This window comes from Paralichthys olivaceus, chromosome 20 (assembly GCF_024713975.1).
Source record: "Paralichthys olivaceus isolate ysfri-2021 chromosome 20, ASM2471397v2, whole genome shotgun sequence".
NCBI lineage: Eukaryota > Metazoa > Chordata > Actinopteri > Pleuronectiformes > Paralichthyidae > Paralichthys > Paralichthys olivaceus.
The window spans coordinates 8,587,078-8,615,014 of NC_091112.1; the positions used below are offsets into that span (position 1 = coordinate 8,587,078).

Sequence of the window (27,937 nt, forward strand, 5' to 3'; positions counted from 1 at the left end):
CCGGGGGAGAAACATTTATTACCAACTAGTCAGAAGTTGTAGAGGAAAAAAGGAAAGGAAAGAGAAACGCTGTCACATTGTACAAATGTCAACATTTCTGTACAAAAACAAAGATCTGGATACAGTTAAACCTTCTGTGTTTTCCAGTGCATAGAGCACAGTCCGTGCATTGATTTGGTCCCTCTTCAAAAAGAAATATTTCGGTTTCAAGGAATGGCAAAGGGGAACTCTCCTGCATATGTGTGTGTGTGTGTGTGTGGTAAAATGTGGTAAATCATCACTATCCTGGCACCTGACGACCCGTCACCTTTAAAATACTGTAGGTGACTGCCTGCCGTGTTTATCAATTCCATTGGCACAGAAGTTTCATCTAATTTGTGGTGCACATTTCAAATATTGCAGAATGTTGCACATGAACCACTCAGAGGAAATACAAGAAACTTTGGGGATTCAGCTTATCCATAAAGTCAGGGAAAGAAAAATCATCCATGTGGCCCTTGCAGATAATGTCCTGTGCTAACTGTTCAGCCATTGACCCAAACGATGATCATATAGCCCAGGGTTTGAAATATCTAAAAGAAAAATAGATCTGTACATTATTTGGCGTAAACAGGAAACTGTATCTAGAAAGAAAGACGACAGAAATCGCACAGGGATACGTCAAAACCTGGGCCGCTATGTGCAGTGGCTAGATGTTTTTTTAATTTGGGTGAATGGATCCTTTAAGTGATCACAGGCATATAACTTACTACAAGTCCAGAATATAATAATTTGTTAGCGATTTGATAACTTTTACAATGTGTGGTAATTAAAAGAATAAAATGTCTTAGAGCTGGCAGGGTTGTTTTCATTGGCGTTTTTTTATCCGTCTGTTATTTGGCAGCATTTCACAAAAACTGCAGGATAAATTAATTTTACATTTCCACAGATTTCCCAGGAAATGATTCCTGGAACATACACTAAAGGAACTGAGCAGCTGGAGTGAGTTTAAGGGGACGGTCCATTCTTATATTAAATACTATATAATAATAAAGAGGACATGTATACTGAAGTATTCACAGAGCGCGACAGGGCACTACCTGATAAGGACACATGGAGGATTCTTATTTTTCCCTGTACTCATAAGTCAGAGGCGTCTCCTGCTCTCAACTTGCACAAACACAGAAACAGAATATTAGAGCATTCTCTGAATAATGCCAAACTATTCATGTGCTTGTTAAATCCTATTATTCTTAAGGAAACTCAAACCATTTTTACAAGATTCAATTCAAATTGAAACCCCAGTGGTCTTTTAAGGCAGTTCAGTTTGTGGCAGTTGGTGCAACCTCAACGTATTTTCCTTTGTAAGGTTTTTCCTCTAATGTGAAAGGGATTTGAGAAGGAAGCCAATGTTGTGCAGTATGTGATTTGGCAGCTCTGCATGTTTGTGTGTTTGGGTTTGAATCCAGTCCAGCGCTCCTCAAACCTTCAGCCTGCTCTCCTCACAGTCTTTGCTGGTCTGCTCCTCTTGGTCGGCCCTGTCCACCAGCGTCATGTCAGGGTGCACCTCCTCTTCATCCCGGGTCACCATCACCGGCAGCCTTCTTCTCCTTCCTCCCCCACCTCCTCCTCCTCCTCCACCGCCTCCTCCTTGCTCGGCCTCCTCCTCATCGTCGTCCTCGTCCTCCTCCCCGGCCTCCGTGTCCTGGCTGGCTGAGTCGGTGCAGGTAGACGACAGGGAGGAAAGCTTGTGGCGGAGCTCAGCCTGGGTGGGAACCTGAAGACTGATCTCTGTGGTGAAGGACTCCACATCTGGACCTGAGAGAAACAGGAGTCGCTCAGATAAAATCTATTGTTATTCATTTGCTATCTCAGGCCAACTGTGAAGAAGGGCAGAGAGCTCTGGATTTAAATGTTCTCCCTGTGTGTCTGTGTTTCTCCATCTTCCTCCCACAGTGCAGAGACGTGCAGATTGATGTTAACTGGAGACTCTAAATTGACCATATGTGAATGGTTGTTTGTTTCTGTATGTTGGCCGTGTAGTGAGTCTGTGACCTGTCTGACGTGAACCCTGCCTCTCAGCTAATGTCAGCTGGGATCGGCTCCATTCTTCCCAACATCCCTTTGAAGATAAGTGTTATAGATAATGACTGGAGGGTGTCTTCTCCTGTGTGCGTCCACCTACCTGTGACAGGCGAAGCAGCGCTGTTATCCTCCCCGCCCGAGTGCAGAAACACATCCAGGGCCTCGTGGTCAGACATGTCCATCAAATCCATCTGCTCCAGCATGTCCACGTTCACCTCCATGGAGGACATGCTTCCTATTGGCTCTGGATACAACACGGGACAACAGGTTAGGAGCCTCATGCACGGCTGGAGCGTTCACTGTTCAGCAGCAAGGAGCTGAGTCCAGGAGGGGAGGTGCTTTGGGAGCTTTTCTTTTTTTAATTCCAGAAATTAACCAAGCAGAAGCAAATGAGCACATTCAAGCTGGATGGCATTTGACATGGATACACTTGTGCACATATAACATTTTGTTCACCAAAGCATTGACACGGGAAATGGTTTGGCAGGTGTCGTGTGTAGGAATAAACTTCAAAATATGTTTTTCTTTTTCAAACATGTTCACAGAAAGAGTAACAAGTCACCATGTGTCCTCAGCTCGACTAACTTCTACTGGAGATTCATGTTAGACCTCCATGTGTACATCAACAGAAGACAGACATGGAAAGTTGGACAGATTTCAGTGAATTAAAATGTGCATATCTGCTCTTTGCAGGTTAAAAATCATAGGACGAGCCTTAAGAAGTGTTTTAAGAGTCTGGACCCACCATAGACAGGCCACCAATAGGTGAACAGATCAAACATATGAATCTTTCTGTCTGTTAGTCAGATTAATCACAAACTACTGGACGGACCACCATAAAACTTGGTGGAAGGATGGAATACAGGTCAGGAAAGGACACATTCAATTAAGGCTTGGATCTGGATCAGGGGGTGGATCCAGGATTTTATTTTATTTTTTACATTATATAGGGCATTTCTCAACATGTTCATGGATCTTGATGTAAAAAAAAATCTCTCTATAAGGGGGTCTAATATATGTATGTACCATGTATATGTATATGTATATGAATATAAGCAGCATATTCGACAAAATCATTAGAAACTCCCCTTATACACAGTCACCACATGAACTACTACAGTCCTGGATTCACCACCTTGCACAGGCAGCAGAGACCCCCCCCCATGTTCACCATCATGATGAGCTGCATGCGTCACAAACAGCCAGTCAGTGTGACAGTGGGGATGGAAGCAGAGGGGGATGGTGGATGGAGTGGGGGGGTCGGGGTGGGTGGCAGATTTGGAAGCACAAGAGGAAGGAGGGAGATGATTGGCCGGCGCATCGCAGGGAGAATAGATGCTATTGGCTACCGTACCTCAAGGAAATGAGGAGAGCAGAGGAGGGCAGCACGAGGAGGGAGAGCAGAGTTAAGAGAGCGAGAGAAAAGAAGGGGAAGATTATTTCAAATGGACACTGCCCCCGCCCTTTACATAGCAACACACTCAAACAAAGTGGAGATACACACACACACACACACACACACACACACACACACACACTCACACACACAAACACACACACACAAGTTTCAGATGCAACAACCTTGAGAATTCATCTGAATGTGCAGATGAGTATTTTATACATATTTAAAAAAAACACAAATAAATAAACACAAAACCCTGAACAAAAACGAAATGTACGTCAATTAAGAAATGGAGATGATGATGTGCATTTAACAAACAGACACATACACATACACACACACACACACACACACTCTCTTCTCCTCCCTTCTCTTTCTCTGCGGAGTCAGCTGTGGTGTTTTCTGCGACACATCTTACAGGAACTTGGGTCTAATGCTCGTTAATGACTTCCCAGTGTGCAGCATCCTCGTCTTGTGTGCGTTTCCACATCTCTCCTGTCAGCTTCGCAATTACCACCGCACAGCAGCAGCTACTCACACTCATGAAACATTGTGTGGAGGGATGTTGATTTTTCAGTTTTCAGCTGCAGATGAAGCTGCGTTCCCAGCATGTGAACAAAAATAAAGACACACACAGACGCACACGCACGCACACACACACACACACACACACACACACACACACACACACACTCACACACTATGGTTGTGTTGTGAGAGCCTGGCTTCAGAAAGCACTGCATTGAGAGCATCTTTTCCATGTGACTGCCTCCAACATGTTCTTCTTTTAGCCCAACTGTGACCTTGTCTAAAAGGTTCCCCTGCTGGGAAGGACTGTTTTTGCCCACAGTGATATTGCAAAGAGTATACATATGTGTGTGTGTGTGTGTGTGTGTGTGTGTGTGTGTGTGTGTATAAGACCCTTGGGACTGGCTTCAGATCGTTCAGTGGCTTCTGACATCCACAGCTTTTTCTCTACTTTCAGTGGATTCTCTCTTACCTGGTGCTTCAGGGATGGTTCAACTTCTGAACCTTTTAAAGCTGTGGATCTTCTCATGGAGTAATGGTTCCATAATAACCTTTCACTATAATGTACAGTAAATCAAGTGATCTGACAGAAAACTAGACTGTGCTTCCTCTGGGCTCTGTTTCACTTCTCTGATTGGTCAGGCTCCTATCGTGCCTGCTGTGTTATTCAGCTCTCACACAATATGCACATTTTCAGATATGTTTCATCGCAGTAACAATGTTAGCAGCCTCCTCTGGAAATCATTTCAAACATTCACACATTTATAAGTGATTCATTTTCATTTGCCTGCTGTGGATGTTGCTTTCATCCTGTGAATCACATCACTTCAAGTGTGAAATCTGAACGTAAACATTCCACTGTGTGTTTTTACTATGAATGGATGGGTGGCCACACATGATTCTGAGACGTCTTTGGATAATGACGCTTGAAAATTTTATTCATTGCACCTCAGTCCTTGTTCTTGCTGTGGGCGTTAATTTAGGAAAAATGTGAGACTGCTTACTGCTCCACAATCCGCTCTAATAAGCCATTTCCAGAGGATTAAGGGAGGAAGATAGATGAGTCAAAGGAGAAGAGGAATCACATTACAAATGCTGGAGTCCAGTACGTCTCTCCTGCAGACTCTCTTTTCAGAACATCCTTAAAGGAATTTCAGCACAAGACATTTGGCAGAAATGCATGAAGTAAACTGCAAAAGGATTCTATTAAGATCCCAGTGGAAGAAAAATGCATCTGTATGGAAATACATTGGCACGGCAGTATTTTTCAAAGTAATGGCTCTGGCTCCTGCGTTTAGCGACAGGCACTGGGCGTGTGGATCCTCGCTGCAGAAAGCTATTATGGCTCAATCTAGTGATATGCAGTTGAAGTGTGAAGGTTTCAGTTGATGGTATCAAGACTCTGGAATTAATTTGTTTGGCATTCACCCTTGAATAACTCCTCAACGTTTCCCCTCTCTGCAGGAACGAGATCACAAGAAATGCTACATTTCAAGCAGATTAACTTCCATCAAAGAGCAAGAATACAATCACTGCGAAGAGCCTCCTCCCCCGTCTCACCTCTCCTCTCAGCGATCTGCAGGTAGCCGGTGGACAGGTACTGCTCCATGTCTTGCTGGAAGGCCTCCTCGAAGAACTTCTGCCTCTCCTTCAGCTTCACCTGGGGTGGTGGGACCCCTCCCTGTTCTGCCCCCGGCACTCTCTGAGGGTGTTCTGCTTCCAGCTCCACTGCAAACCACAAAAGAAGAAAGTTTTTTTAACGCAAGACTATGCAACTTTCGCTAAACAGCAGCCCATGTGGCCACAGGGGGTATGCAAATATGCAATAAAAGGTAATGCTGTAACAAAGTGCAGCAGTGGTGTTAATAGAAAGTCATAAAGTCAAAGAATTCAACTCATTTTGAAAGATTTCTACAAACACTCTAAATCTGGAATCCAATTTATATTCATAGTTACATCCAAAATAAATGAAGAACATTGACAAATTTGTCTTTGGCTCAAGTTCTAACTCTGTCCAAACACTTTTACTGAAAGCAACAGGAAAATAAAGTAAAAACTAATTTAATTTAGACAATTTTTAATGAAGCAGCAACTATTTTGATTTAATAAAAATTAATGCAAATGCTGGTTCTATCAAATGCATCGTGGTCTGATATTAATAACTCCGACATCAGACATAAGGACAAACTTCTCGTCAACAACCTTTACTGAAGCAGAATTATGATGAGCTCAATGCAAATACATATTCCCACATTGTGTGATTCTCCTTTACATTTTCATGTAATGTAACATGGTCTATTTGATGTTCATGCTTTTATTTAAGTATTTAAAATATGCAATTATTTTAGAAAACCTCTGCCAATCATCCATTAGTTGCATATAAAAATAAGAAGATGATTCAATACGCTGAACATCTTGATGTGACTTGTGGCCATGACAAGTTATCTGCTGGATTCTGATTGGTCCAGACACAACTTTGGGGCAGACTGTGTTGGTCAGTTTAAAGTGTCTGTGCGGAGGGTCAGCAGAGGGAGGAGCTGAAAAGACGGGCGACAGAAACAACCCTTCAGTTTGTGTGCATGCTTCTTCTTGTTCTTGTGTGCGTGTGCAGCCTGGAGTCTCGGAGAGGCTGTCTCTTTAGTTCTTTCAGCTCCCTCTGATAGATGACAGCCTTATATAAGACCACTCGCTGACACTAACTACTGTGGCAAGAGCCAGGCCACTACATATAAAATGTCTGATGGGACCTGTATCTTGGTTTAATAAGGACAAAATGGACAAAACTTCTTCTCTCCGGCAATACTATGCGAATTAAAGGGAAAATGCATTTGATTCTTGATAATATGGCAGCATGCTATAGTATGAAAAGGAACAATCCCAGTAACAGTGGTCAGTCAGTATATGGTCAACAATGTCTGAGCCAAACCAGAACCTCTACACCATCTCTGCGTTTTCTCCATGAACACCAGCTCCTCTAAAATCAATATCAAGGTTCAATATAAAAAGAAATTAAATATAAAACACTGCTCAAGAAGTGTTAACTACAGCAGGATCAGAGAGCGGGCGTCTTCACACACACACACACACACACGCAGGGCGAGAGAAAGTGAGAGAGCTTTTATTTTCCAAGTCTCCAAGGGCTGTAAGTGACGTTTATCATTAGTGAGCTGTGTGTGTGTGTGTGTGTGTGTGTGTGTGTGTGTGTGTGTGTATGTGCCACTCCTCACTCAGTGTCCAATTTATCTTCTTAATTTGACTACCCATCTTTTTCTCATCTTTCCCTCCTAATGCTCTCCTTCCCTCGCTGTTGGCTGGTGTGTATGTGTGATAGTCAGAGTGTGTTTGTGTCTTGTAGAGACTGCTCTTCTAGATTACAGACCTCAGGGAAGCTTTGTTCAGATCGTGACGAGTTAGTAACAGGGGATCCAGACAGCGTGAGGAAGAAAGATTGGCAGTGCGTTAGGTTATAATTAGAGCTTGTGGACAGACAGCAACAACGACAGAGCTGGATCCTGTGTCTTTTTATGTTCTTCTCTAATCTAATTCTCTAATTCAATACTAGCCGGCACTGTCTATTTGTTTAGACTATGAACCCACTGAATGTTTGTGTCATCTGGGTGCATGTCTGCTCGTCTCAATGAAAACCTGTCCCTCTTTTCTCCATCAAATCTACATAAAAAAGCTCAGAGATCCACATGCCTCAACCACATGGTTCATATAAGAAAAGAAAGAGTGTATACCTCCGCCAAGGCCCCTTATATCCGATCGAGCTGCACCAAATTGCACACACACTCATTGATATCAGTTCCATAAATGTGCCTGGTTTTTTTCAGCTAGATCCATGAATTATGGTAGATTGGTGAAAATGGCCAAAAAAATCAGCCCCTTCCAAAATTCTCCAGAGTTCTCCACATCCCATCCTGGCACCAAGTTTTGTGGATATCCTCTTGGTAGTTTTTGCATTAGGGCAAAGTTAAAAATACGCAAATGGGAAGAAATATCGTAGTTTGGGCCCTAATCCTGCTGAAACAAATAAACAAGCAAACTGACAGGGGTGAAAACAGAACATCCTCAATCTTTTCAAAATAAATCCCAAATGATCATAAAACCAAAAAACTTTTTAACATTCACATTACAGGAATAGTTTCAGGTCCCCTTCAATCACTCAGATAAATTTCACTTTCTATGTTTAAAACTGAGCTTTTTTATCTTTCCTGTCTTCTTTGGAACATAAAACCACCAGCCATAAATGCATTTCTCTCCGTGCTTCCTCTTTTATTCATTAATCTCTCCTCCCTTCCTTCTCTTGGTCTTTTCTTCTTCGTCATCATCTACCAGATAACCATATCCTGCTACGCACTTTACTGCAGCTTCAGGTTCTATTTTTAGCTCTCACTCATCATTTAGCCTGCAGGATTAAGTTTGTGTGGATGTCTTCAGTCATTAGCTCCAACACTTTCTACCCACTTGCTATACAGATTTAAACCTACCTTAAGATTCACATGTAAAGTTGTAAAGACACATCAACACACAAATACTCACACTACTTCACCCATTCAACTGCACACTTGTGCGATAATTCATAATATGCACAGTTGCGAGCACAAGCTTTGAGGCACATCTGGCGATGATTCATAGGAGCTATGGAAACTGGATTGTAACATAATTTCATTTTTTACTCCTTCAAATAGACGACGCATGAATGAAGGTCACAAAAATGAAATATTTTCAACTGAAAAACACGAAATTCTAGTGCATTACCTGAGTTTGTATTTGTAGTCTTACTCACTGCATCTGCTCCTGCAATCATCATGTAGGTAAAAGAATTTAAAAGCCAACGTCTCCTCACAGATTTTTGTCAGTAGACATCATGTACTCACAAAGTGTTGTGTCTCCTCCTCACCTCTCGACTGTGTGACTCAAAAACCCAGCGGGACATAAATGAAAACATCAATAATATGAGATAATCCTGTTCTGCTCGTTCAGACGACTGTTTGTTCAGACGGATCGATATGAAATGAGACTGTTGATGTGCTTACTCTCGTATTTATTTTCAGCGGCACAGAAAGATATGTGAGATACTTAGTCTACAAACACAGGAAGTAGAACCCACAGTAAAAAGGCTGGTGTGTGTGTGTGGGGGTGTGTCTGGGGTTATGTGGTGTGTGTGTGTGTGTGTGTGTGTGTGTGTGTGTGTGTGTGTGTGTGTGAGACAGAACGATGTGTGGATCATCGTGCACCTGGTTCCTATACAAGTTTCATATCAGGGCACCATAAACAGGCAGAGAAGCATTTACCTGCAGATGAACTCTGTCATTAAACTGCAGTTTGCATTTGATTTGCCGACTTTACAAGTGAGAGTTTCTGTGCGTGTGTGAAGACTAAACAGAAGCAGAACTGTGAATGCTCTTTCATACGCTATGTAAATGTATGTCTATATAGAGAAGCACAGAGACCAACCCAAAAGAAGTGTCTGCAGCTGAAAAGTAGCGAGGAAAGTCCGCCACCCAGGCCAATTCAAGTCTCAACGATTCAGCTTTAGAGCTTTAGATTTGACTAAATGGAGTCATTTCTCACAGCTCTGCTCCCACAGCCAAAATGCAAATCTTAGCGTTAAGTGTTAGTCATACAAGATTGGTCACCGCATTTCTTTTGTGAGTGCAACGCTAATTGGAGGCTTACTCACAACAGCAACTCATTTTATGTCATTGAAGCCTTTTGAAACTCCGTCTCAGGCAGGAAGTGCTGATTAGAGCTCTTTCAGGATTTTGTTTGGTAAGATCCGTTAAGTACAGAGAATATTTCGTTTTTTGAGAACTGACAGTTCATTTAAGTGACCGTAAATAACAAGCAACACTAACAGCCTCCTTTTCCAACCGAAATACATACTGTATTTGTCATCAGCAGCTAATTCAACTTACTGAAGCTCATAGTTAAGGCTGGCACAGGCCGGGACAAGCTCTGAGGCTACATGATACTACAATGTTTTAATTTGGAAACTAAAATGATCTCTGTCCACAAAAGTGTTTTGGCTGCTTATCAGTTTTAATCCAAGTCCTAACATGCCTGAAAACGCATATCACATGACCACTCACATACACAAGTGTCCTTCTGGACGCAGAAATTGTCGCAGATTGCTTGAATAATAGCTCGTCTCCTATGTTAGCACAACAGCTGCAAAGACAACAGTTCCACATGTTGCATTCTACACTTTAAAATGAAAATGTAGTTGTGTGGCTGCAGCCTTAGTTATGCTGCTACAGGCTTAGATTGTCAGGGGACACATGACACATGCAACTTCTCTTCCCTCCTCTACCTCTTCATCACATTCATGTCTCATCAATACATGTCACTGACTTGACTTCTTCCCTTGAGTCTCTATCATTGCAGATTGCCACATTGTGATTATTATTATGATGACAACAAGATTGCTTTTACAGTATGACACTGTCTTTTCTCATGAATGTTTTAGATATTGTTATTTTGTTGATGTGCTCAGTTGCACACCGTTGCTCCTCTGTTCATCCTGGGAGAGGGATCCATCACATGCGGCTCTCTCTAAGGTTTCCAAGTTTATTTTTCCCTGCTAAAAAGTTTCTTTTAGGAGTTTTTCCTCACTTTGTGAAGCACTATGAGGCAATTTCTTTGTGAATATGGGCCACACAAATTAAATGTTGTTGATTGATTGGTTGACTTGGTAGTAGTAGTGGTACTTTACTTTGACGCTTTGATAGCTGGATGGATGGATGAATAGATGAATAGATTGATGGTTGGATCAGTGGACTCCCTGACCAGTTTGCCATTAATGTCTGCCAAAGGCCCAGGAATAGAGCCAGTGTTTGTGTGCAGACAGTGCTGGATGGGTAATGGTCCTCGGAGACTGTTTGTATATGCGAGAGAAAAAGACAGAGCAGTGCACAGTAAAGTGAAAAGCAGTATGTTTATGTTCAGGGTCTGAACGCTGCTCAGCATTTCAATTTATTTTAATTTGTCAACAAAACAGTTTGTGGCATTTTTCAAGCCAGGATCAAACTATAATACTAATCCCTCATGAGCCCAAATGATCTTTGTTTTTTCTTCTATTTTGATTACGTCTCAAACAATCCATCCACAATCTCATTATAACTGTTTCACACACTTTACATCACACTGACTCACCAAAGAGATCAAATGTTCGATATCTGATATAAAATTCCCCTTGTTCGAGTCGTCACTTTAAATTAGCTGTCTGGTCTCAGATGGATTTGTTTCCGTTTGCTTATAAAGACCTAATGTTTCATTCTGAGACGGCAGCGCCAAGCCCCAAGACCAAGAGGCAGCCCTGACAGAGGAGACAGACCCTGCTCCTTCTTCTTTTTAAGCCCTGCTCACTCAGCCGTGGCATTTTTAGATTCTGTCCGCCTCGCTATAACTCTCGAGTACTCAGGTTTCTGCTAAAGGCAGCCCCCGTGCTGTAAATAGCACACACACAATCACTTCTCTGGCAGTCCATCACAAACACACACACATCAGTTACTGGCACATTAGGTGACAAATGATACGCAAACTGTGTGTTCCAGGAGGACTGAATTAAGTAGTTGTGTACAAATAGACACTCAAGCATGTACCGGCACATCACACATAAAACAAAGGAGTGTAACTAGAGTGTAGAATGACCCATCCAGTCATTTATCTGCATCCCTACTTTCCTGTAATGGCTTTCTGGCTGCTGTGAGTTCCAACAGGCACTTTGCAGGATAAACTACATGTGCACATAGCAAACACATGCATGCATCCACTCTGCTGGTGTTATAATCACACATTCATCCTCAAACTGATCAAGATAGAAAAAAGGAAAGAAACAAAAAAGAAACCAAAAAGACAAAAACACAGAACCCAATAAAGGCTGGGAAACATAGAACATAGAATAATGTCATCTGCATTAAAGATATTTGATCAAGTATTGCATTCATGTATGTCAGGATGACATTGAATAAGCCCTGCAAGTGGCTCCAGAACTAAACAATAAAGGTCTTTGCACACCAAGTCAGTATTTTCCATTCAACTTTGTCATACATTTAAAAATATATACAACCTCAAGTTGTGTCAGTCATGTTTATCTGTTGACCTTCATTTAAGTTTTCAGATCAGTGGATGAGATTTGTCTCTGAAGGCTTCTCAGGATTGGATGAACCCAATGTTTCCCCGTTTTTATCCAAGGGTGAAAAGACCACAAAATCCTCCTCGCTGCTCGACTCCATTTAATTTTCTACATTTCTCTGAAATGTGGGATTTAATACAGAATATGATTTTGAATATTTCTAAATTATCAACATTTGCACTTGTAAAAATACACGACTTCTGCTTCAGAAATATCTTGTGAATTGTGGTTAGACTGCAGCATCTAATACTGTATATAATATAGTTCTGTGTTGCCGAGACTATACAAAGTGAAATGTGCTTTGCACTACACACAGTGTGGGTGTCAGTTTACTACAAACTTTGTTTTATATGACTGCACAGCAGCTACAGATGGAAACTAATCTCTCTGTGGTTTGTGGTTTTTCTTTACCCTCTTCCGTTTGGTTTAACTGATTAACATTCTACCCAAGAGTGAAACCAAAGCATCTTGATCACCCCCTGGTGGCTGACTGATGTTTGGTCATACATATTACCTCCTCCATGTTAAGTGATGGGTAATGGACAAAACTAAAAATCAAAATAAACAACACATTTTTTTTCAAAGATGGTTTCTGGGATTTTTGGGAGCAGTTATGTTACAAGTATTAATTTTTTTTAAAATGTGGTTTTAATTTATTATTTAATTTAAGTTATTTGATGCTATAAAAACACTTGCGATGGGTTGAATGTGTGTGTGCATCAGCGGGACTTTGCTAACCTGGCTCGCTCCCCAGATCTTGGAAATGAAAACCAATTAAAAGAGTGCTTGTAAGCTTTGACTATTATTGATTGAAACACCACCAAAATGTATAAAATATAATCTGTTTCATATTATGATTTGAAAAGTTAACTAATCTGCTTTATTGGCTTATTTTGTTAATATTTGTGCGGCTGTGTTATTTCCAGTTGTCCCAAAACCAGCACAGTCTGCAGCACAGAGAAATTGTCCACTTATGTGTAATCACAACTGTAACTATGTGCCAAGCATCCACAGCTGCCAACAGACAAACTAGTTATCAGTGGTTTGTGATGAAATGTTTGCAGTGACACAGCAGGTACTGATGAGTATCTAATGGGGGGGGGGGGGGGGGGGGGCTACGTCACGGGGAAAGTAACATAATAAAACACAGAGAAAACTGCAGTAACGTGTTTTACTGCTGATCAATGGGATTGATTCCAAGATATTATTGAGTCATATATCTGGTCTGTTGGAACTGGTGAGTGGCGATCTTCAGTTACACTTCTCATGCTTGAAGCTGTCTTTTGAAGATTAAGATGCAGACACACTGAGAAAAGAGTTACAGTCAGGAGCTTGTTAAATATTTGCCTGGTCCACATGATTCCTGATGGCAGACATTCTCTCTCTTTCATTCTGTCCCCCAGTATCCATCCTCTAATTTGAGTGGGAGTCAAACATGCACACATTAAACCAGCTCTGCTAGTTACACATGTAACCAGGCAACTGTACACCAGCATGTTGGGCAAAGCTCAGTAGGAGGGCTGCTCTTCTCTCTTCCTGCTAAGTCACGCACAGTCTGAACCCCAGAGGGTACAACATCACACATAATGACTTATAACATATTAAAAGACGCCATATGGTTTATGAGACTCCATACAAAAGGAAATACCCAATTACACAGCCTTGAGTGATCGCATAAATTAATTTCGACTGGTTCCATATATGAAGGCATCTTGGGTTAGGGTTAGTGTCAAAAGTGTCAAAACAACACGCTGCCATGTTGTTTACCTGCCTGCCAATTAGTTCAAGAGAAAGAACAGAGCGATAGAAAGACAAATTGCTTAGACAAGCTTGAACGTACGCACTCACACTCACACACACGTAAATGGATAAAGTGGATGGATCACGACGGGGCCTAGCAGCAAGTCAGAGGTGTCAGCTAACTGCTCGACCATCCACAGTGGACGACTGTACAGGGGAATTAGGACTGTACCAATTAGATGTGAGAGGGGTGAAGGTCTGAACCTCACTGGACATGTTTAGTCAAAGCTGAACATGTGCTGAGTTCTTCAGAGTGTCCTTGATATCTATTATACCAGTTAAAATGTTTTCTAATAATATTATGTTTGTACTATTAATTAAAGCTATTATATTAACTGTTATTATATATATATATATAAAATATATAACATCCAGAGAAAGAAAAAAAATACTGACATTTCTGCTTATAAAGTAAATCCTAAATATTAATTTGGGATTAATTCAAACAGGTGCTCCTACTTGCCATTACAGACCCTTGTTACTGACCCACTGATGGTTATAGTTATATATTTATAAATATCTATCTATATTTAATTATACTTGATATTGTCTACTTCATGATTGTTATTGTTATTTGATTTTTAGATTTTTGGCTAATATTTACAGTGTGTTATTAGTATGCACTGCTCCTGAAAATAAGCTTCATAATTAGACATTTGCCCTCATCAGCTAATGTTGTGGATCTTTGAACCCTGAGGAGATTCTGTCAATTAAAGAGTTAATGCACTGCAGGGGATTTAAATTCAGCCTCAGTCTGTATCATCTGCAGAGCTTAAAGCTATAGATTTTATAAAAACCCAAGAGGCTAACTGAGCATTTCAGCTTTGAAGTAATAAAAGCACTGGAAATATCAAACGTTTAGGCCTCATGAGGCAGGAAATAAATAAATACAGAATATTTTGCAGGACAAAGATAACCGAGTCTTAAATGACCTCAGGAAAGAATAGCTCATTTGACTTTACTGGCTCTATTTTAATGATCTAAGTGCATGTAGCATGTACATTGAAGCCCTATGTCCCAACAATGCAACTGAACACACCTCCCTTGCCCATAGGTGCTGGGATTGTCTGAGTGCATTTCCTATTTAAAAATATACACCCTTGCTTCCTGATTCTCATGAATGCATTTATCATTTTACTATTTCTAAATCAGATTTTAATCAACAGTGATGCAAGAGAGTCTGTATTATACTTTCAAATGCTTTTGAGACATTCATCCTTGTTTAACCAGAACTTACTTGTTGATGCATATAGACACAATGAGTAGCTGTACTATCTCAGCCATATCTGCCGGGGTGTTTTGTTTCCAAAGTGAATGAGTTCTAAATCAAAATATTGTTGGTATGGAGCCTGAAGCAGAGGTGATGGAGGAGGAATGTGAGCAAAATATTTTCTATGTAGCAAATGTGAATATACAGTATTCTGTTCTAGCTTTCTGCTTCCTACCGCTCACTGACATTTACCTCAAAACATTTACATTGCTGTGAGGCATTTGGCCTTTTAAAACGTGTATTTTCAAGCGTAGAATATGTGTTTGTACGTTAGCATGCTGTCACACAACACACAGGATAGGAGAAACAAGTTTACACCAGCAGGGGCCAGATGGTTAGAAAGATGAGGAGCACACGAGACAAAGGGTATGGAGCACATAGAGTGTATATGCATGGTAATATTGCATTGTATAGTATAGTTTAGTTTAGCTTTATTTCAATTGCCATTGACACAAAGCTGGAAAGTTTGTTCTTGGATGCACAGCTTAGCGACCAGACAGGAAGATGAAAAGATAAAACACGCTCAGCAACTGATTTGTAGACAAGTTATAAAATCTTGTTTGGTGCAAAAAATGTGCACTTTTTATATAAGCCATTGATTTTTTGGTGGTTAGTGTGACGCCATGTCTCAAATGCCTCATATATATATATATATTTATTATATATCGTGTATTTTAACACCAAAACATTAAATTCTGGTTCAGTGAAAGGTTTTATATACAGTATAAAGATTTGAACCAGTATCTTGATAACTGGCAACAGAGAGAGACAGAGAGAGTGACAGAGGGATAGAGTGGCTTGTTTTATCTGACAGCCCCAGACAGCACATTGTCAAACAGAGACTCCATCCATGAAGGAGACAGAGAATGAGGGGGGGGGGGTCTACATGATCTCAGAGGTCTCTCAGCTCGTCACAACCGTTCAAACCACCCAACCTGCACAATCTGCTCGAACATAACTTTAAAATTTGCCAGAAAGAATTGTACTCTTCACTTTTCAGGATATCGTTTTATCCAACTGAATCCGGCTTCCCTCATAGTGAATATGCCACACGTGAAGGTTCCAGAGTTTGCATGCTCTCCTCGTGTCTTCAGGGGTGAGTAAATCCTTTCCTAACCACTAGTCTTCTACACCGATGGAAAAAATGAAGGGATGAAGGAAATACCACATACATTTTTATGTAAACGTAACATATGTCATATATAGTAAATATGTATGTAAGAAATTGTTATTAAAGTATTCCTTTTTCACCGTCTAAATATCTTTGTCTGCTCCTCATTTTTAAAATTTCTTGCAGTGCAACTAATATTTGCGGCCTGGGTGATAAGTCATTTCACCTCATCATTGAAAATTGAATTCTTGCTAATCAAAATTTTTGATTAATTCGTCATTCAAATGCAGCTGAACTGGTCCTCTCAAACAGGGATTAAATGTTTTATATTGAACAATGACAAACTCGCTCCTGCGCTCTGAGATAAATGTGAGAGAAAAAGAATCCCTGCGCTGCCAAATAAATCAAGAGTTCAACCTCAGCATCAGACAACAAGGAATCGAACTATGGCGGGGCTGGATACAATTTATTACCACTATGAAGACCTTTACTATATGCACATATAATGTAGTACAGTTATGTCATCATGTATTAGAGGAAAGAGATTTAAAAAAATGTCCCTGCTCCCCAAGAGACAATTAAAAATGCTTACATCAGCAAAGATCTGTGCGAACTCTTAATCAAGGCTGAATGAGGAGTAAAAGGAGGAGGAGGAGGGGGAGAAAAGTGTGGATAAGAGGCAGGTTAATTAGATGCCTTGAAGGGGTTTTACTCACACCGATAAGGCTGATGTCTTGTTTCACGATGGCCGACGTAGTAATGACTGTGCATTAGACTATAAATTAGGAAACCTGGCCAAAATTAACCTTGAGTCAGAGGAAGGCAGTTATAAAACAAAAACTGTGAAACTACACACACACCCTCCAGTATTTTGTAGATGTTACTGAGGCAATGCAGTTGCTTTAAAATGGGCATCTTCATGTGGATGTATATGTTTTTGAATTATTTTGATTTTGCATGTATACTGTAAACACCAAATTAAAAAGGTTTACTATGGCACAACATGGACTTTATGACGACACAATTTTGCTTTCACTTTTTGCTTTGTTTTACCTTTTGAGGTCTTTAGAACCCCATGGTTTGATCATGCCGGCATTATTAGGACCACGTTATGGTCCCATGTGGTGTACTGCTCCTGACATGGTCAGTGTTTAAGAGGTAACAAAAATGAGTACACACACACTTTTGTTGGGGATAAAAATAATATTTCAGATTTCTCAAACATTCAGGCTTTTGATGCTTTATGCAGGAAATCTCTTTTTCTCTCCACCTCACAACAAATACAGCCTTAAATCAGCAAAACCCAGTGCGAGTCATCTGTGAAGACATCGCTCAAGAATGACCTGCTCACTCTTTTCCTTTATTTTACTTGGTGAGGAGAGTGAAGAGAGCGGGAGAGATAGAGGAGACATAGACATGAGATGACATCCATCTGAGGCTGTGGGCAAAAACTCAGCTGCCTCCCCTCTACACTGACGTGTGCAGACAGAACACTGGGCAGAATACTGTATGTGGTAAATAACAATACATGGCAAATTATTAAAGACTGGTTTAAGAACCTTGAACATCCCCTGTCTGATAAGAATGTGTTTAAATATGAACAACTTCTGTAACAAACTTTTATATGTAGTGAGAGACTGTGGGGTTACATAAGTACAATGAAGTGTTGGGCCAAGAGCATATAGATGTATTCCTCTCCTTGGAAAAAGCTCAAATAGAGCCAGTATATATTATTCTAACCGTTGTTTTCAGTCTCGGAACGTACTGTTTGTATATTCTCTGAAAGATCTAGTCTTCGTCTATGAACTTTTAATAAGGAAAATGATCTGATTGCAATGAGTCTCTTCATGTATAAATATCCCTCCCCCAGAACAGGCCCACACACGTTACCTTTGATCATTCAATCATTCGTACTCATGTTGGATGTACAAGTTTCCTCTGCAGGTCTGTTCACATAAGGAAGCTGATAAATGATAGATTAGTTTACATGCACAATATCCTGCTCAACCAGAGTAAAAATCTCAAGCAGGTGTTCTGAAATATGTGCAACATGGTTGTTTTATTATTTAAACATAATTCAGTCAGACAGATGTCTGACTGAATTATGTTTAGGGATCACCTAGGGATCACCTTGAAGGAGTGTATGGGCCTTTTGAGAATATGCAAACTCCACACGGCTGCAGGTTCAAAACCACAAAATTCTCCTTCTGAGGTGACAGTGCTATTCACCGCAACACCAAAAATGTATTCCTCAGGCTTGCCATCTCACGGCTGACACATCTGATTGTTTTTTCTTTCTGGGCCCCGTACCATCCCCAACCTGTGCCTTTATTTAGCAGCCTCATTTCCCACTGACACAGCTCAACAATAACAGACAAGCTTCCAGCTGCTGCTGGGAATGTGTGTGTGTGCGTGTGTGTGTGTGTGTGTGTGTCTGTGTGTGTCTGTGTGTGTGTATAAGCTTATGGGTTAAGAGGCAGCCAACTGAGATAATGGAACTATTGTATGAGTCTACAATTGTCATTCCTTCATATCCCAAAGAGCTGATCTGCTGTCATCCTGTAGCAACCTAGGGAGAGAGGGAGATATTGTGTGTGTGTGTGTGTGTGTGTGTGTGTGTGTGTGTGTGTGTGACTACATTATTCTCTTTCAAATAGCTACTTCCAGCAGGACAATGACACAACATTTGCTCTTTTCCAGTCGGTTCTTGGAACATGAATTTACTCCAATGACCTGCACAGTTACCAGATCTCAATTTATTTCTCATATAGCTGAATTATTCACAACAGCAACACTGAGAGAGCTCTGTGGACTTTAGAGACAATCTGGAGATAAAGGTGCCAACCTCAGTTTTCTAAACTAAATGTCTCTTTTTAAGAGTGGAACAATAAACGTAATATTACCACAATAAACCAAGAAACAAAAAGTACTGGCTGGCTGCAGTGTGGGTCATAAATCCTGCCTCCTCCGTTTTAATGGATTGGACAAGGACCAAACTAAAACATCAAATAAATATCTCTGTCATTTTAGGTAGATACCACTAATGTGTGACCAAGTCGCCATGCAAGCCGACCCCTAAACAGAGATGATTGTTTCTACACAAAACCTTTTTTATTCAGCCTAAACGACTGTTATTTTAAACAAAGTAGTTACAATGTCTTTTCCAGGTATTGACATCAAGGTGCCATGGTTATGGCAAATTCTTCTTTTAAAAACTAAACACTCCCAGCTCTCTTCCAGATGGTTCCATCAGACAGAAAGCTCTTCAAAAGTGCTGAACTCTAACACTAAATATTTCACGGCAGGTTTTGTTCCGTCTTGACTGAGATATCAAAATCCATGCGCCAAATCTCTTTGTTTTGTCAAGCTCTGTATCTGTGTATGTTTCTCACACACCCCCTTTGTTGCCTCTCTTCTCCCTCTTTTCGCTCCATCATCTATCTGCAGTCATAGTGCGCCCTCCTGTTTCGCCCCAGCATGAATTGTTAAAAGCCTAATCTTGGCCGGGGGAGGGAACGTTACACAGAGCGCTCGCAGAGAGATGAGGCAACATTGCACAAAACTGCACACGCATGCACACACAACCTCTCTCTTGCACACACACACAACCCCTCTGGGTATGACTTAACATATATTCTCCTCTTTGATATCATCTCCCCTGTATTATTTCCCTATTTCACTTTCTTTCTCTAAAGCCCTATGTGTACTTATGTCCTGGAGCATCACTGCATTATTGGACAGCTGTGCATTATGATGTGGTTTAGTGCTGTTGTCCAAAAATATATACATATATATCTATGTCCTTGTAGCTTCATGTTATGCATACTCACCTTTAAATTGTAATGTTTTTTTCACAGAATATTTTGCCAGTTAGAACCAGTATACAAGAGAGAAATGTGCCGATTAGACCAATTTCTTACAAAGAATTAAAGAGATTTTCTATATTTACATATATTGCAAATGTTATTACAGCCTTTTATATAATAGTTTAAATATTTAAGCATATTTGAGGTAGGGTGCAGGTTTTCATACCACAAGACGGATAGGTTTTAACAGTATCATATCTTGGGTAGAAAAAAAACACTTGATTGGTGGCCCAGTGATGAAGCTGTGTTGTCTAACCATCTGTTGTTTTGTTGTACCTGACTTCTAGATGGGCCACACACAGTCACCTGGCACACAACAGGAAAGCCTTCCCTCCCCCACACCAACCTGTTCTGCCATCTCCTTTGTTTTTTTTGTGATGCACACACTCGCACCAGTGACAAATCTGTGAAAACACAATAGCTGGGAAAATGACTAAGAACAGACACAATTGCTGATGTCCTCACACACAATACAGATGCACACTTCCTGCTTCCTCTGGGGAACGTATGGAACGTTAGAGACAAGAAAGAAAAACGAGGAAAGAGAAGAGGGGGAAGATGTGTGTTCTGTGACCCCAAGTCCAAACGATAGGACCTTGAGAGGTTTATCTGTCTCTGCCTGACCTGAGTTATAAACCCTTACATAAGGCAGCAGGCAGGGGGCTGGAGGACAGAGACAGGGGGGTGCAGGCAAAGGATAGAAAGCTGCAGGAACTTGAACAGCACGTCGCAGAAGCAGGAAGAAAATCACAGCATGTAGACAAGCATGAAAAACTCATTTTACAGTACATGAGGCAAAGACACAGACATACAAGGACACGCATAAGCCTGATGGTGATGTGGCTACATGCAAAAGCATTAACTCAGAGGAGCTGGCAGTATTAACTCTAACAGACTCCCTCTGTGTCTGAGTCTGTAAATACTGTCTGTTCAACCATGGACCTAATTAGAGCAAATCTCTGGCTGTCTGACCACACTGTTACTTTTCTCCCCATCCTCTCTTTCTCCATTTCCCAGAAGAGTGGGAGGAGAGGAGAGGAAAAAAGCGATAACCCACCTGCTGTGCGTCTCATCACACAGAAAATACAGTTTCTCCGACCAGGACGAAACGCAGATTATAACTGCTTCTTTTTAAACTAGAAAACAGATTTTGAATTTTGATCTGTTGAGATGTTTATGAAAATACGCTGGGGTTTTTGTTAATCCATGTGTGCAGTATGGTTTCAGACACCATCAGTTCATCCCTCCAGTTTTAGATGCTCCCCAGGCTCATTTGAGGGGGTGTTTGAAATTGTATGAAATCTTCATTTCAGATCCATCTCTCTCACTCTCACTTACCACTGAAGTAACTGGAACACACAGTTAAAACAAATACACTTCAATAACCGTGTGTGTGACATCATACACCCATCACTGTTCTCCCTTTAATTGCTTGTAGATCTGTCCAAGTATTTATTTCTTCATCATTGTCTCTGAGAACATTTATCAGCATTATCTCATGATAATGTGCAAAAAGAAAAAAACCTGGATCCCCCCCATTTTTCAGCATTTTCCAGCCATAGTGATTTCAATGTAGATAGATACAAAGTTTTACTGGCCTATGGTTAAATGCAGATTTGTTACCTGCACATTTGTGCCGTGATTCTCCCGTTCTACCACGTCTTAAAAGTTTGAGACGAGTTTTGCCAGTAACATCAGTAATATTATCTTGCTTTAAGTATCCGTTATAAGATGTGTTTGTGGCCATAGAGTGCACATGATCAGTAAAAACACGAAGATAGGCTGTGGCATTCAAATAACGACTTATTACAACACCTGCACCAGCCTGGACTGCCAACATGAGGCAGGTTTGGTTCATGGATTTTGAGTCACATTTGAGTTTGTTTTCACTTCCACTAAAGATTTCTGTAATTGAACACAGGTGAACTGAAAAGAGGTGAACTCAACATGGTCTTCTGCTGCTGTAGCCCATCCACCTCAAGATGTAATGTGTATATTCTGAGATTTTCTCACAAGAGTTGCTTCTGTCAGATACAACCAGTCTGGCTATTCTCCTCTGACCTTCATCAACAAGGAGCTTGTGTCCAAAGATCTGCCCCTCACTAGATGTTCTCTTTTTTATTACAGCATTCAGAGTTAACTCTAGAGGCTGTTGTGCATGAAAAGGAAATCAGCAGTTTCAGAAATGCTCAAAGCAAAAGGCATTCCACGATCGACATCGCTGAGATCATGAGTATGCATGTGTACATGTGTTACTAATAAATGTAGAATAAAAGCATCCTGTCGTTCCCTCTTTTGTTTGGCTCAGTCCTCTTAATTCCTCATCCATATCCTCTGTCTATTATTCTCTGCTCAGTCTGTCCTTTCACCCACTCTCCTTCAGCCTCCACCTGTTTATCTCAGCTCTTTCTATTTTACCCTTTCTCAGCTGCACTGCTCCCTTCATCTGCTCGCTTTGCTCTCATCCTCTTTCCTTCTTCATTGTTCATTTCCTCCCTCTCTCCCTCTGCTTTTCTCCTACCCAACAATTTCCTCTACATCTCCCCCTTGCTCAGTCTCACATCGTCCCCCTTCCTCCCTTTGTGTCCTCTCTTCCCTTCTCCTTCTGTTGCACTCTTTGTGACACTGTGAATGCAACAATCATCTTTGCCGCGAGACAGTTCCTCCTGATCTAATTAAACGAAGATGATCTCAGTGTGAAGACATCATGGGAAACCCAGACAGAAGCGGAGTAAACAGTGTGAGGTTTAGGAGGGGACATTACATAATTTGGGGTTTGCCAACGACACCTGTTCAGCCAGGTGGACGCTGCTTGAAGAAAGGAAAAGAGGGACTGATGGAGGGAGGGAAGGAAACACTGTAAATTTCTATTTTAAAGCTGACATGTCTGTGATCCTGAAGAACAAGTGAGTAACAAAAACAAAAATTCGGATAATTAGCATCACTATCATAGTAAACCACTGCAGCTAAAAATATAGCGTTTACAATTCTTGCACTTCTGTGTGTACATATTTGTGGGCATGTGCATGAGCAGACTCCGGATTTATGCAACTGCACACATGCATCGGTTATGTAACAGCGGATGCTACACAAAGACTAGATTTTCACACGGAACTGAAATAATGACACTTAATCCAACAGATCGAATTACTGTTTCATGTCACATGCAACAAAAAGGAAAAATCGTGGAGTCAGTCAAGGTTAAAATGCGATTATTGTGTCTCGTGAAAATCAAGTCATGCTCTGTCCTTGACTTTATCCTTTGACAGCAGAGATTCTTTCATCTCTTGAACCAGACCTAATTTTAAACATAATTAATACCATCACACTCAGCCTTAACCTTCTCCAGTTGTTTTCCAGACAAGATGAACAAGCAAATTATCACACAGCGTCTGTGTTTACCATCTATATGTGCAATGTTTGAGAATGTTAATTAGCAGCAGAATGCCATTTAATTTACATGAGAGTGAGGTGCATGGAGAAATGTGTGCATAAAAATATACAAGCAAGCATACACACACTGTGAGGGAGATCTTGTAGGGTGGAGATGAGTTTTTTCTGGAGAACGATGAAGTTAAGCAGAAGTCTCAAGTACAAGAACGCTGAAAGTCAACAGTTCTATTGCCATCACCAAATCTTGTCCTTGCAAAAAAAAGTATAATCTTCCCATATAGCATTATTCTTCATGTTGGACAAATACATTTCAACCCTGACTCATCTGACCAAATCTTGGTTTTATCTTCTCTATTTGTGCCCTCTCGCAGAAATATTATCTCCTCCAGTTGTTACCACTCTATCTTACTAACTCAGCCTTGGGTCCTCTGAATACTGCAAATATAGAAAAGAGGACTCAGTAATATAACACAAATATGTGGCGGATTTAGATAATCTTCTTCTGACTTCTCTCTTACTGTCAGAGAGGCCCCAAAATAAGACAGTGAACATTAAGTGAAAAAGAAAAAAACTTAATTAACGAAATGTCCATAACAAACACATACAACACACGCAGGAGACACTAGTCACGTTTACATCAACACCAATATGCTGATATTAACCAGATCCAGATCCAATAGTCTGAATTAGACTCTGCCATGTAAACAGCAAGTTCTGATTAATTTAAATGAGGCAAACTGTGAATTGGGAATATGGGCTCTGTAACATGTAAACAGGAAATTAATAGAATATTCTAATGGAAACTCATGTAAACATCATAATCAATGACTTATTCCTAATAAGGTCAAGAACTGGGAAATTGCTGTTTATGTTAACATAGTCACTGGTTAAAAGATCAACACTGGAATTGAATATTTCCTCTTGACAGCCATCAAGTCTCTTACACAGTAAGTGCCGTACAGCACAAACAAATATTAGCTTGAACATAAAAAACTTGAGCACCGTCTGTGCTGCTGCCTCTAAATGTCACATATTAGAAACTCCCACCTTTCCTGTTTATCCACTACTTGGCAATTTGTTATCAGAATAACTCCACTGCATGCTAATTACCATTTTAAAATGCTCTGGATATATCAGCCATAACCAACAAACACATATACATTTAATGATATTGTTGTAATGACCATCAAACAGTGTTTTCTTAATAGATTATATAGAATGTTAAATACTGAGTAAAGAGAAAGCTTCAAGACTAACAGTCCTCCAACATATTTTGGTTAATCCCTGAAAACTTTATTTCTTGGAGTAAAGACAGATTTCTTCTGGTAGCATTAAAAGTTGAGTTTGGCTTTAGCCATCAGAGACAGTGCAGGAGCAAGCAACTGTACCCTCTTTCAATAGTCCAGACTCCCTTCATTAAAGCAGCACAAAAGCCTAATCACATCTGCAGCGTTTTGATTTACATGCAATTAAAGTTTCATGTGAACCCAGATAAACCAGACGAGAGGAGAGGAGGAGGAGGAGAGGAGAGGAACAAATGAGACCACCGGCAGAGAAAGAGAGCAGGTGTGTGCAGCAACCAGGCACAAAATGAAAGGAAGGTTGGGATACAGGCGGAGAGGGAGGGAGAGGGAGAGGGAGAGAGGGAGAGGGAGAGGGAGAGGGAGAGGGAGAGGGAGAGGGATGTGTGGGTGAGAATAGGGGTGAGGAGCAGAAAGGTGAGGTGAGACAGGAAATCATTTGGCAGGAGAAGTGATGACAAAGCACATCCATCTCGGTGGCAGGTGCCTGCTGTTGCTCCTTTACAGAGGACACAAACTACCAGGGGGAGCGAGCTCTGCACCAGCATTACATTGTGATAACACCACTCTGAGCCAGCCTGCCAGATTAATAATGCCACTGATCATTTTTAGCTAAAAATATTACTGCTTTACAAATAAAAGGTCCAGAAATAGTTCATAGCTATGGTTTATTTTTGTCTCAATTGGTGTGGTATTATGCAATTACACTATTATAATCTTATTTACTGCGTTGTCAAAAACAAAAGGACCATTCTCAACTCATCAAATTATTTTAAAAGTGAATCTAATATTCAACGCATCTCCATTTTACTTTTCAGCTGTTGTTTAGCTGGGTCTGACTTTCCTCAGATGGTATATTTGGTTATGTAACTCTATGGTTAGTAGCTCAGTAATCAGAGCCCACGGCCACTTGATATTTCCATGTGAAGGCACCGCTCTATAAGAAGACAATGTGATGGATATATCTTGACAAGGAACAAACAGGTCAAGCGCAGAGCAGAGCAGCCAAGAAGCACAGATAATTGTGTGAAATGTGAGTTATAAAACAATAAGCTTGTGTTCAATGATGTAATTACAAAAGAAAATTCTGTTGTAAATACACGGGAGGCTTTTGCTGTGGGTGTGTAAGTGTGTGATTATTAACACATCACCCAGACACACAGAAGGTTTCCAGGCGGGTTGTATGAAAGGTAGTAAAGGGGGGAGAAAAAAGGGGGAATGAAAGCAAGAGGAGGGGGATGGTGCAATATTAATGAAAGCAATAAAAGGAGACCCATTTTCCTAGATGTGATCTGTGCCTCAGTCACGGCCGTCAGCGTGTGGACGCATGTGTGTGTGGAAGAGAATTGCTGTATGTGTATGTTCCCACATCGAGCTCTCAGAGGAGTTCAAATGAGTCACATCATCTTATCAATCACCCACTTACAGTACAGTAATGTGACCGTGTGTGTGTGTGTGACTGTGTGTGTGTGTTTGCAAAGCTTCAGGCCAAAATGAAGTCAAACACTGAAACTGCAAAGTAGTCCCACACACTCTCACTCACAGAATAACTAATAGACATCATCATCATATCATAACGATAGAGCCAGGTTCCATTATCACAATCATTGCACTGTCTTGTCCCACACTTAATCAATAACACGACAGACACAGAAACAGACAAACTGAAAGACCTGAAAGACCCCCCCCCCAGATTTCATTCTGTGTTGTCTTTTCCAGATATAAACTAGAATGACAAGCACATAATATAAAGCACATATATAATAAATAGTCCCTTTAAATTATAACAAGCTGCACCAAATTTTATACCTTGTTTTCGTTCACTAAATATGTCTGATCCATGAATTATCCCTCGGATATTAGTGCTTTGAAGGGTGAAAATAGAACCTCTTTGATAGAGGTTATATAGAATACAAAATGTAAAACACAGGGAGTAATTCATGGATCCTGATGACAAGAATTAGACATTTTTAAAGAACTGATATCTATGTGTGAGTAAACCAGCCAACAAACCAACGGACCGGGGTGAAAACATAACCTCCTTGGCGGAGGTAATTAAATAGTGATCAGTTTGACACTCGTGACTGACATCCTCTCACTGAGAAGACACAGCTGGCTTGGTTGTCGATTGCGTCCAACAGATCGACAGCTGGAGAAGCTCCAGGGACGATGTCAACAAACTCATGCACGATCCAACAGACGCCCACGATACACACCCCCTCATGTGCTCGTACCTTCTTGAGCCGATTGCAAGTATGCACACACAAGAATACATTTATACCCCCCCCCCCCCCCCCCCGTACTTTTACTACGATGTTCTCTTAAACCAACTGTGCAGTGTTACACAATCACGTCCTTGGCATCCGCACTCCTACACACACACAACTTCACATTCCTACTACCAACAACATACATTCTTTATTTCACTTGTGACCTCATGTAATGAATGATAAAACGTGTTTGCTGTTATATTGCCTTGAACTGTATGTCACCCATACTGAAACCCACACACATCACCACTCCCAATCACAGGAGAAGATAAAAAGTCACTTACAGGAGTTCCTTTGGCTCCCGTCTGTTGCACCAGGCGAGGTGGACATCCCAGCAGGATGCTTTCTGCCCTAACAGGACACCGCCAAATGGGAGGAAAAGGGGGGAGGCAGACAGAACGACGATTGTACACCGAAAACTCCGCCGATCACAACAGCACCTGCCCACCATGCATCCTCACACTGACACTCACTCTGCACACATGCCCCTTCACACAAGAGATGCTCCAGGGATAATCACACGCACATTCTCCTGCAGATCAACTTGCGCACTCTGAATACCGAGCGTCCTCAGGAATCCAGCAGCCAAGAAACACACACGTGCATGTACGAATCGTTGCTGAACCAGTGTCGAGCTCCGGTGTGAAGACTGCTGAGGCTGACCGTGGAGAGAGAGAGGGTGGGAGTAGAGAAGGAGAGAGAGAGAGAGAGAGAGACGGGGGAGAGTGAAGATGAGTGGAGCATACCACTGGCTGCTGCTGAGCGAGGGAGGAGGGGGACGGGAGGAGAGAG

General features: G+C 41.1%; 1 protein-coding gene across 3 annotated transcripts; it reads right to left on the bottom strand.

Annotated features, from left to right (window-relative positions):
- On the bottom strand, window positions 1-27,908 carry dtnbp1b (dystrobrevin binding protein 1b). 3 transcript variants are annotated; one of them, XM_020107038.2, is made up of 4 exons: window positions 27,430-27,908; window positions 5,555-5,722; window positions 2,165-2,308; window positions 1-1,797 (listed from the first exon to the last, which is right to left on the bottom strand). In XM_020107038.2, exons 1-4 carry the CDS (start codon window positions 27,473-27,475, stop codon window positions 1,460-1,462), a joined length of 696 nt encoding a protein of 231 aa, XP_019962597.2. In that variant the 5' UTR covers window positions 27,476-27,908; the 3' UTR covers window positions 1-1,459. The 3 variants fall into 3 exon arrangements, with proteins under 3 accessions (XP_019962597.2, XP_019962598.2, XP_019962596.2); XM_020107039.2 differs by lacking the exon at window positions 27,430-27,908 and adding an exon at window positions 8,756-8,895 and having other exon boundaries at window positions 2,165-2,299; XM_020107037.2 differs by lacking the exon at window positions 27,430-27,908 and adding an exon at window positions 8,756-8,895.
- Window positions 27,909-27,937: the final 29 nt, after the last annotated feature.